This window comes from Melitaea cinxia, chromosome 11 (assembly GCF_905220565.1).
Source record: "Melitaea cinxia chromosome 11, ilMelCinx1.1, whole genome shotgun sequence".
NCBI lineage: Eukaryota > Metazoa > Arthropoda > Insecta > Lepidoptera > Nymphalidae > Melitaea > Melitaea cinxia.
The window spans coordinates 16,415,633-16,427,880 of NC_059404.1; the positions used below are offsets into that span (position 1 = coordinate 16,415,633).

The 12,248-nt window shown below is 37.6% G+C and overlaps 1 protein-coding gene across 1 annotated transcript; it reads right to left on the reverse strand.

Annotated features, from left to right (window-relative positions):
• Positions 1-281: 281 nt before the first annotated feature.
• Positions 282-6,493, reverse strand: LOC123657655. The gene is made up of 3 exons (XM_045593176.1): positions 6,254-6,493; positions 4,919-6,034; positions 282-443 (listed from the first exon to the last, which is right to left on the reverse strand). The coding sequence occupies exons 1-3, from the start codon at positions 6,491-6,493 to the stop codon at positions 282-284; spliced, it is 1,518 nt and encodes a 505-aa protein (XP_045449132.1).
• Between the last annotated feature and the right edge of the window lie 5,755 nt (positions 6,494-12,248).

A 12,248-nucleotide genomic window follows, 5' to 3' on the forward strand; every position in this document is an offset into this window, starting at 1 on the left:
TTAAAAGAAAACCTGAAGTTACTACAATCACTTTGGTATTAATTTATCAATTTTATTTTCGCACAATGTCTTTAGAAAGAGAAATAAATTGCTGGATACTTTGTGCTTTATGATTTGTAACAATATACTGACTGACCTTTATTGACTACTCGTTTAAGATTAGAATTATAGTCGAATAAATAACAAATTTTCCATTGGAGACCTTTCTTAACAATAATATTTTCTCATATAAATTTAACAGTATTGAACTAGAACTGGTTTCGTCTTCGTAAAATATAGGTTTAAGCCTTGTTTTGTATACATTGATCTTTAATATTTGACTGGTTAGAAACGTCAACATTATTGTAGATTATTGCTTTATTTAAAGTTATTAAATCAGTTATGAGAAGTTGATACCTGATCTGAACAATAACTGTTTTTACCTCTAAGACTATTTCTAATGCCTTTAAATATAAAACAAAACAAAATAATGAATATGACTAATTTAATAAATATATGTATTTTAAATAAGTTATATGAATATTATTTTTATAAGTATATACGATACAAACTTATAAAAATAATATTCAGTATATAGAACCTTTGTTGTGTTTCTAATGAATAAAAGATTAAACGAGAACAAAGCCAATACTAATGAAAGGGATTGTTTTTTATATTTCTTGCAAATTTATGGAAAAAAAAAAGTGAAAAACTTCAAAGTTAAGTTGAAAATGAGATCGTTTCGTTATTCACAAAGGATGATTTTTCTCATTATATTTTACTTTTATTTTTGAATAACTTTCAATGGTATTGTGTAAACGATATCGGTAATCAATATTTATAGCAAAAAAATATCGACTGAAATGTGTAGGTATTTAATCTATATATATATAATTAATATTTATCTGTATATCTATAGGTACCAATAAATAAAATTGGAGTGTCGGTTATTAATATTAAAATAATCGCTTTTTACTTAATGCATGTGAATGTATACACGATATATATACTAAATTGACATTTTTTACAATTTTTGTCTGTCTGTCTGTCTGTTTGATCCGGCTAATCTCTGAAACGGCTGGATCGATTTTGACGGCACTTTCACTGGCAGATAGCCGATGTAGTTAGGAGTAGCTTAGGCTACTTTTATTTTAGAAATTTATTTATTTTATAACTCTGCAAACTGAACAATAGCTTTTTATTAAATTCCATGCGGAGGAAGTTGCGGGCACAGCTAGTCTTGTAGAAAATCGTAAACTATGCATTTGATCACGTCATGATGTTTAGCAAAGTGTTGTGCATGAGCTCACAAAGGTTTCTGAGTTGGTACGACCAAAAAATGAAAAAGAAAAACATAGCAACGCGAAAGGGTACAGCGGGTTGTTGAATAGATTTTGTAATCGATTAGAATGGCCTGTCGGCATTCGCATTACAATAGTGTTTTTGTTCTACAAGTGAGCAAAGCGAAACGCTTCATTTACATTTATTTATTTTCTATTTCGACGTTTCTATTATCATTTTACTTAAAAGTTTAAGATTTGTAAATACTTCTCAGCAGATGCTAATATTCAAGTCCGAACTTAAACTTAGCTGTTATAAGTTTGAATTCGGTGTTTCTCGCTAATTAAAAATTAATTTCGGTACTTGAATAAATTATTGAATCTGATTTAAGTTAACGTAACATGTTTTTGTATCTCCCAAATTTTATAAAGTACTAGCTGATGCCCGCGACATTGTCACATGGTATTTATTATGCCATCAATTTAAGTATCCCACGGCAACTCTTTAATTTTTCGGGACCAAAAGTATCGTATATGTTGACCAGGGACATAAGCATATGACAGACAAACGAGAAGTAAAAAAAATTTAAAAAAAATCAAAATTATTTCTACTTTACTACTTATTTCACTTCTTACATCCCTCTGACTCGGATTTTAGCATTTTTTTTTCATAGTACATTAGAGATTTATATAACTATTTATCTGTCTACACATCGTCATACATGGTAGGTTTGTATATTTCTATGGGTTTTCTACAAGTAATAAAACAAAAAAAAAATATTCCGGACTACATTTTTTTTGTAGAAAGCTGCGACTAAAACCCACATAACATGGTTTTGTTAATTTATTTATTTTTTTGTGAAGATACTCAGTTTGTAGGACGTGATGTAATTGGTTCTGAACCTAAAACAACTGCTTTCGACGACAAGGGAAACGTTTACGATCCCCTCCGCTTTCTTTGTTGTTTATGGCTAAAGGGCTCGCTACAAAATGTAATGTCTACACTCAATAGAAGTCAAATTCAAAGAATTCGATAAAATGTAACGATTATTATTTTCTCTCTGATTGAAATTTAATTATGTACTTTTGACTGCAAAAGTATCATCAAAATCCGTACACAAAAAATACAGTTGAATTAAGAACTTGTTCTCTTTGAACTTTTTTTTGAGTTGCTTAATTTTTTTTTTAATTTTTTATATTGGTAATAAGCAATTAGAACGTCGCGGTCTGTCGCGAATTAGGCTGTTATTTATTATAGATTAAATAGCTATTTATAGTAATTTATTAAAATATTTATTTCATTGTTATTCGTAATTGGTCTAATGTCAAATCCAATAGCAATTACTATTGGATTGGATTCTGTAATTATTGGACAGCAACAAAACTATACATGTGTGTATATTTAAACGGAGGTAAATAGGGAACCGAAGTCAGAGTCGGAGTTTTCAAACTTGGATCATCGAATTCGAAACCTAAAACAGAATTGGAGTCAGAGTCTGTTCCGAAGTTTTCTTTGAAGACAAATCAAAATATTATTGATGTTTCCGGTATAAGCTACGGTAATCGCCATATAGATGAGTACGCTTGTTTGCCTATCTAGTTTTATAAAAAAGCTGAGTTCGCATCCAGTGTGACAAAAGTTTTAGTCAACACCAAACAGTTTCTTTACGATACCGAACTCTTGAAGATAGCCATTTTTCGAGGATTTCGCACGTTTTCAATTTCCTTTTTAGGTGATAACACGAGTTTGTTTATATTTACTATTGGAAGAGACAATTTACGTTATTTTTGGATGAGAATTATTAGCGCTGTTTTTATTTCTATGGCTATCATTGATTGAAGTCACTTAAAAATTCTATAACCACATTGTAATAAAAAAAAATGTAAAACTTTATGTTATCGTAGGGCACATCATGTTTTAAGTCTATAGGCCTAGTATTTTAAGCCTCGTAGGCCTGTAAGCCTCCTTCTCAAATTCTCGGATTCAGTTGAAAATCAAATTACTTTACGCGTTTTTTGCGTTACTGTGTTTTGACCGTGTTAACTTGCTAGAACGTCAAATGCACGTTATTGTTTTGGCGTGTTGCCTCGAACGCGTGTCACACCCGTCTTAAATGAAAAACAAATATCCTCAAAATGGATTCTCGCCGAAGAATACATTTAGCTATATTCATGTTCGACATCTTGAGCATTGGTGTACCGAAATACTTGTTCAGGACTGTCTCATGCGTGTTTTTTTTTTTTTTTTTATGACAAATAGGCAGGCATTTGACCACAATCTCACCTGATGTTAAGTGACGATGCGGTCGAAGGTGGAGCATGCCTGCCTAATAACAGCCTATTCACTCTGGGCTTGAAGGCACCCAGATTGTATCGTTCGGAAAACACAGACGCGGGCAACGAGTGCCATTCCTTAGCTGTGCGCATCAGGAAAGTAGAGCCAAAGCGTTTTGTGCGCGTGGGTGGCATATCGATGACATAAGGATGGAACGATCGACCGCGCCTAGTGTCCCGATGGCGGAAGGTTGTTGGAGGAATTAGATCGTGCAATTCCTTCGCACACTCACCGAAATATATTCTGTAGAACACCGACAGACGAGCTACCCTACGCCGATGATCGAGACTCTGCAACTTAGTGTCTGTCAGAGTAGGGTCACCTATGAGTCTCTTAGCTCGTTTTTCCACCGAGTCCAAAGTTGCCAGTTGGTATTTGGCGGATCCATCCCAAAGATGGCAGCAATACTCCATACAAGACCGAACTTGTGATTGATACAGTTGAAGCAACTGTTCTGGAGTGAAGTAACGCCTGACCTTAGAGAGAATACCTAGTTTTTTTGCTGCAGTTTTTGCTTTGGACTCGATGTGTTGCCCAAAGTTCAGATTGGACGATAGCTCTACACCGAGGAGCTGTAGGGAGTCGGTAATTTCCACAGAAACATCCCGGAAAGTCGGAGCTAGGTGTAAAGGGCTCCGTTTAGAGGAGAACACACACGCCTGTGTTTTTGTAGCGTTGAACGTGACCAGATTGGCATCGCCCCATTCGGAGACTGCCTGGAGGGCGACGTTCAAGCGGCTGACCATATCCTTTCGACAAGACTGGATAACATCCTTACTAGCCCTTGCACTCGAAAAGTATCTATCCGTCACTGTGCTATCGTCAGCATACCCAAAGGTACCGGTGACGAGCAGATCGTTAATATGCAGCAGGAATAGGGTAGCGGACAAGACTTATCCCTGAGGAACACCGGCGTCGATAGCCTTTTGGTCCGACGAGTACCCGTCAAGGACAACTTGTATTGAACGTTCGCTCAGGAAGTCAGAAATCCAAATGCAAAGGCCAGGTGGAATACCATATGAAGGAAGCTTGCTTATAAGGCTCGCGTGCCAAACCCTGTCAAAGGCCTTCGAGATATCGAGAGACACGGCAAGTGCTTCGCCGTGTTTGTCAATGGCCTCACTCCATATATGTGTGGCATACACTAGAAGGTCCCCAGTCGAACGGTGCTGGCGGAAACCGTACTGCCGGTCGCTGAGGAGATCGTTACCTTCCAAGTAGGCCAAGAGTTTGTTGTTCAGTACACGTTCCATAGTCTTACAGAGTATGGACGTGAACAAGATGGGACGGTAATTGACAGGGTCTGCACGACTTTTTTGGGCACAGGCTGCACGTTGGCAAGCTTCCAAGACTTCGGCACTTTGCCAGTCTTAAGTGACAGGCGGTAAAGGCGTGTAGGAGGTGGAGACAACTCAGGGGCACATGTACGCAGGACTATCGCTGGTATACCGTCCGGTCCGCTGGCCTTGTTCACGTCTAGAGTTTGCAGGATTTTAAGGATCTCTTTTTGGCGTATGCGTACTTCTGCCATAATGCAGTCAGCACGAGTTGAGATTGGTGGAGCTTTTCCTGCAACATCCAGACGCGAGTTCTCAGCAAAAAGAGATGCAAACAAATCTGCTTTCTCCTTCGCAGAATGGGCCAGTGATCCATCGGTCCTCAGCAATGGTGGAAGTGACGGCCGACAAAAGTTAGATTCAACGGCTTTTGCCAGGGACCAAAACGCTTTGCTCCCAGAAGGGTAAGAAGCTAGTTTGGCCCCAATGCGGCTGATATGGTTGAATCTAGCCCTGCGTAACGTCCTTTTACATGACTTGGCGGCTTGGTTAAAAGCTTTCTTCAAATTCCGAGAATTCGGAGACTTGCGCGTTCGAGCTTCAGCCCATGCAGTGTATGCCGACCGCTTTTTGGCTTCTGCACGATAGCAGTCCACATCAAACCATGGGCGAGCTTTTCCATTCGTCGCTACGTCAGAGTATGGTATAAAATATTCCATACCTTGGCGAATAACCGCGGTAATGGCTTCAGCGCAGCTCGACGGATCATCAGAAGAAAAGCATGCCTCTCGCCAAGGATAGGACGAGAAAAAGTGACGCATCTCATCCCAATCCGCTGCCTTATATCGCCACACCCGTCTTGGGCCACATGGGGATTCTTCGGGTGGGGAACAGACGGATATTGATTTTACCAGACAGTGGTCAGAAGTACCCAGTGGTGCAGAAACTGTTATTGAGTACCTGTCTGGATCAGTTGTTAAAAATAGGTCTAAGCAGTTGGCGGTATGAGTGTCTACGTCTGGTACCCTGGTAGCACAATTTACAAGCTGGGTGAGGTCCAGCGTCAAGGCTAGTTTACGCACTTCTCTCCCAGCATGGTCGGTCACTTGGTATGGGTACAGCCACTCCTGGTGGTGGGCGTTGAAGTCCCCCAGGATGACTAACTGTGCCGAAGGGTAACGCTCTCAAGCCTTATCCGCCATTAGGGTAAGATGGTCACATAACTGAGTTGTCTCCACGTCTCCACTGTGCGAACGGTAGACACAGGCATACAGGATTTTCTCCTGTCCTGTGTCCACTAGAACCCATAGGATGGAGTAACTGGATGTCTCAAGGTGCTTAAGACGCTTGATGCAAATGTCATCACGGACGTACACTCAGACTCCGGCACGAGGTATGAACCTGTGCTCCAGAGAATACCCGGGGTAGCTGAGGTACGCCGTGTCAGCCGGACATCTGATCTGCGTCTCAGTGAGGAACAGCAGCTGCGGTTTTTCTGTTTCTAGGTGGTGGTGGACAGATTCGAGATTGGAGTGCAGACCTCGGATGTTAGAGACGTGTACTTTCAGTGGGAGGACGTGCAGCCGCTGTGTATATCTTTTTTTATTCTTGTGTGCTTTCATGGGGAGTGAATAGGTGCTGGGGAACGCGAACTGGACGAGGCGGCATCCTACCTACCAGGTGTCAGACTCAACACCGCCGCACAGAGGGAGCCTGACGCGGAGACCGCGGGGACGCCCGAGCCCCCCCAGAATGGCTACCTGGTCCTCCCTTCCAGTCGCCAACCGGCAAGGTAGATCATTCTGGGATTTTTCGTCAGGTGGCGGGGCAGCCTTTTACAGGTGGCTTTCCTGCTACTTGGGCCCCCAACTTCCTACGGTCGGCCAGCGGCGGCACCGTGCCTCGGATCCCGCTACCCTCCGAAGCCAGGCACCCGATGCGGTAGTGATGAGCAGACAGAATCGGTCACATAGAGTACCACAACTACCCAGACACATCCCCCAAATGGCTGCTCTGGGACCCGCCCCGGAACACGGCGATTGCCGTTTGGCGGCGCGACTTTACCCAGAGGGTGGTAATTAAGCCACGGCCGAAGCCTACCACCTCAAGAATTTTGTTGGCTCTTACGACAGGCCTTCTTGCCGGGCCGTAGGAAATTGTATTCTGTGTCAGGACAAAGGCAAACAAGCGTACGCTCACCTGATGGTAAGAGATTACCGTAGCTTATAGACGCCTACAATACCAGAAGCATCGAAAGCGCGTTGCCGACCCAATCCCCAATCCCCCCCCCCCCCCGGAATTGAGATCTGACAAGTACTTTTTGAGTTATCGCTAATAATTCGTATTTACTTGACTATTTTTTCGTCAATCTAGGTTATTATAACCTCATAACTTTTAACTGGGTAAACAACAAAAGCCTGCGCTTTCCATGTAGTCTCCCATTCGAAATTGATCGAGATCTGACTACTGCTTTTTGAGTTACGTCTAATAATGCGCTTACTTGACTATTTTTTCGTGTACTTACGTCGTATTACTGGTCCACAAACACAATTATTTATCCTTGAATAACAATCTTCATGAGAAATATAGTACATTTAATAAATACGGTACAATGTTTGTTTAGGACTCTGTCAATTTTGTACCCTTTCACCTAGAACATAGTTTATATCGTTTGATGTTATATTTTCATAATATTTAATTGGATCAGCGCGACTTCAAACGGGTTGATAATTCAAATTGTCTCACAAGCTATTCTTTACTCTGTGAATCAATTTTATGGTAACTTTTACACATAGTAGAGCAGGATACTATTTTATTATTTAGGATTTTCCAATTTTTAATACTATGTGAGTTTTTGTTTTTACATTATTGGACATACTAGGATACTATGGATGCAGAAAAACCGTAATGATACCAACATATTAGTTCTTTCAACTATTCATTTATTTAAAATAATGTCTCTTAATAGTACTTAAAATAGGATTGAATAATTGATTTTGTTTTGTTTTATATTATTGACTAGCTGTGCTCGCGACTTAGTTTGCGTGGAATTTACCAAAAATGTTATTTTTCAAAAAGAAAACAAGATCAGTATACAACTTTTTTCAAATTAATTCAAAATTTCAAGCAATTTTTCTAAGCTAATAATGTTAAATGTATGAATCAAGTACAGTGTAAATCTGAAAAAAAAAATCGTTCCACACAACGAGGTCGTAAAAGAAAACGTGTCCCACGAGCGCTGCCGTCAAGCAGCAACCAACATATTCAGGCCTGGCAAGTTTAACTCTTTATTTCTATTACACGGTGAAACTTTTTTAGTCACAGAACCGTTCAGTTAAATATTCATATTGTTTTATTTAATAACGTAAAAAACTGCTACTTACGAGTGTCGTAAGGAAAATAAAAACAAACTTATAACTACAAAACTTTTTCATAAAATAAAAATCTTGATAACATAAATCTCTCATAAATGTATAATAATTGTATATACTCATCACTTCAGCCTTTGGCAGTCCACTGTTGGACATAGGCCTCCCCAAGTTTGCGCCAGACATCCCGGTTTTCCGCAATCCTCATCCACCCTACACCGGCAATCTTATGTAGATCGTCGGTCCAACGGTGTACTCAATATTTATTAATTTATATCATATAAATTAAAAAAAAAAGTTTCCTTGAAAAATCAACGACCCCCACTAAATTTAGTGTCGAAAGTCAAAAATAAGACAAAGCAGCACAAATTAACGCCTAAGCCACGATAAACATATACTTATATGGCCTATAACATTAGTTATGTGATCGAAACTCAGATATAGTCTATCAGCCAGTGCCTACGCGTTGTCTGTTAATTAAAAGTTTAATATAGTTAAGAATCAACCCAATTAAATTAGTTTACCAAAGAAGTACTTCGAAGTAGGCTTTACCGTCTGTAAGAGGCCGATAAGACCGATGAACTTGAGGTGTAATCACGTAAGCTGGCGTATCATCCGTGGCCTTCTCTTGGATAATCAAAAATCAATATATAATCTACGTATATATTACTATTGCAATGACGGAAGATGTATATTCTTTTGTTAAAATGGATATATAGTCAAAAATTACTGAACCAATTTAAAAGAAAAAAGTCTCAAAGAAGATTATGTCTCAACATGAGAACGGCTCAGCCAAAATCATATAACCTAAACGGACGAAGCCGCGAGTGTAAAGCTAGTTGCTTAGAATATTAATAAAATGCCACAAACTATAGAATCAACATGAAGTCGACACGAATTATTTAAACATAGGTATGTCGTAATATTACTAATTAATTTCAAACGATAATATTCATATAATCATTACCATTATTCTTATCATCATCATATCAGCTCACGGACGCCCACTGCTGAGTATAAGCCTCCCCTAATGCTTTCCACGACGGTCCTGCGCAGCAAGTATCCAGCGGCTTCCCGCGACCCTGACCAGATCGTCGGTCCACCTCGTAGGGGGCCTGCCGACAATGCGGCGCCCGGTAATATTACGATAATATTCATTATTTATAATTACACAAATATTTTGACTAAAGAAATCGAGGTCTAAAAAAACGCTTTGAAGTCTTTTTAGCTTTTGTTCTTTTTGTTATTTGTTGTCGCCGTCTCCAACTTTTAAGTACGCAAATTGTATACAAACTAAAAATATATTGTACCTATACATATTAAAGAATACAGCAGAAGAGAACTAAAACTACCTTAGATAGTATAAAATACATGTTGTATTATAAAATTTAAATTTACGCGACTTGCGATCTTACCCGCGAAGCATTTCCGGTAAGCATAAGGTTGTCGCCTGATCTGAAACATTTAGTATTATGAGTACACGTACTTACTATACTTTAGGTTTTTACACTATCGAGAAACTAAGCTGGTTTTTTTATCTATCTATTCTGCCTGTAACAACCCACTGCTGGGCATAGCATCGCTATCCATACAGGAGGAAGGTTGAAGTTTAATCTGTCATCAGGTTTTTAATTTTTATACAACTACCTACTGGGGATGGGGTCGCGCTTGCGATGCTTCTGTTGTTATAGACGTCTATAATCTACGGCAATCGCTTACCATCACGTGAGCCGTATGCTTGTTTGCCGATATAGTTACATAAAAAAACCTACTAGCCTATCCGCAATCCCCCCCCCCCTCCCCAGGAGCTCTGGTCACCTTACTTGCCAACAGGAACACAACACTGTTTGAAAACAGTATTACAAGTATTTTTTTATAATATTTTTTATATTTGTTTAAACTACATTTTAATGACAAAAACCCTGCATTATTTGTAAACTCGCATTTTTGTTAGTTTTTAGTGATTGTAAAATCCAAAATCAAATTAGATACTAATTTGTTTTTCCATTTTTGATTTTAAGGTTAAAATAGTATATTTTATAAATGTTAATTTTTTAATTACTTACTGTATTCAAACGAAGGAATATTGTAAGCCCTAGGCTATTACAATATTATGCTACACTGTTCCCCGAGGCTTAGCTCGTTTATTTTCATACTTCGTGTAACTTTCTTTTCTTGTTTACCTTTTTAAAAATATTCAAAAGTGCTTGAAAATGCATGTATAAATTTTAATGAAATGTGTAAAGAATAGTGTAAATATTAGCTTTATATACACTATAAAGATACCAAGAGTAAAATGTACATGAAGCTAGTAATTCTGATAAAGCCTCTAAGCCTAAACTAGTAATTACTTGAGGTGAAATGGCAGCCGCTTAGCGAAGAGTGTCAAGTGTTATTTAGTTTTTGATACAGGACTGGGTTGCGGAATCGATTCCCACATTAATCTTGTTTTGATATATGTATTTATTTATTTACATATAAGTAAGTTTTATTTGTAATATGGATTTATCGAAAAAATATATATTTAGCTATACCACTCGGCTGTTACCTATAACACAAACATTAACTTGCTTACTTTAGGAACAGACGACCGTGTGTGCTAAAGATATTTATTTAAGATATTTTATACTGATATTTGCTCATTATTCATTATTATTATTGTATTTTATGGAATATCGCGTGACCACAGCACGTTGTTAGATAAATTTTCATTTCGTTTTAACTGAAAGATAATATATTCACACAGTAAAGTAAATAAACGATTAACAGTAGCAACTCAGAATACAAAGTGTTATCATACACCCATACGACAGAAGGAGTGAGCTTTATAGCAAACCAGTTATTCTATCGTTTAGCATATTGTATTTGACTTATATACAAAGAAACGACTTCGACTGATTTTTTTTTTTATATATGTTACCTCAAACTTTTTGCTGGAGATATCGTTTTATTTATTTATTCAAAAGCTGTTACTACACCAGGAGTGTGGTACGTTTTAATTTAACATTTCGGTATTTAATATCTACTTCTTACTGATAACATTTAAATTACAACCGTAACAAAAATGGCCATAAAATGTTAATGAGACCGTTACACAGGGTAATGAATTAACCCTTTAAGTAACGGTAATCGAGGTGCGAAAGCAATGAAAATAAACTGAAGGTAATTAAACTGAGTACTGTAACACAAAATTATTTTTTATTATTTTACAAATTCAACCGCTTTCGTGTATGGGTGCGTGAAGCGGCGTATTTTGGTTATTTGGGTCAAAATTACATTTTTTATTTACGGTTAAATGTTATGGACTTTTCATTAAAACGGTCGGAAATTAAAACGTTTATCGAGATAAGATTGTCTCATATCGCAAGAAGGACATTTTTAAAAGTTCATAAATAACTAACACTATCTTTCCACCGTGGCTTTGTGCACGTGAACTGTACATTTTTAATTGTTCCATTTTCTCCCGTTATAATATAACCTACGATACTCTGTAATAACTTAGTATTCTCCTGGTATAAGAATTTTAAAAACAGATCAAGTAGTTTTTGAGTTTATTCGTTATTAACAAATAATAATAAATAAAAAACAAAAGTCCTAAAATCTCTTCATAATAAGTCTGTAATAAATCTTTTGAAAGTCTGTTTCAGTAACAAATAAATAAGTCGACAAGATTTGTAAATAATCTTCGTTCAAACTTCTCGGAGTTAGTCTAAAACCTATATCTAAAGTGTATTACAAATTCGTTTCTGTTTGAATACTAATGTAAATACTTCATTAAAACTAAAGGTTATTTGATAGACAAATAACTATCCGACTGAAATGTTACCCATTTGAAAATCGAACTGTCACTTGAAAGTGACAGTAACCTTTAAACAGTGATGTTTAAAGGTTGCCGTCTTCTGTTACCAACTTCGCAAAAAAAAACAGTAAGCTATTTCAAATTCGTGAAAAATGATTTTACATAATACTAATGACTCGCCCTGATTTCATACGAGAACTTCGAAAACGG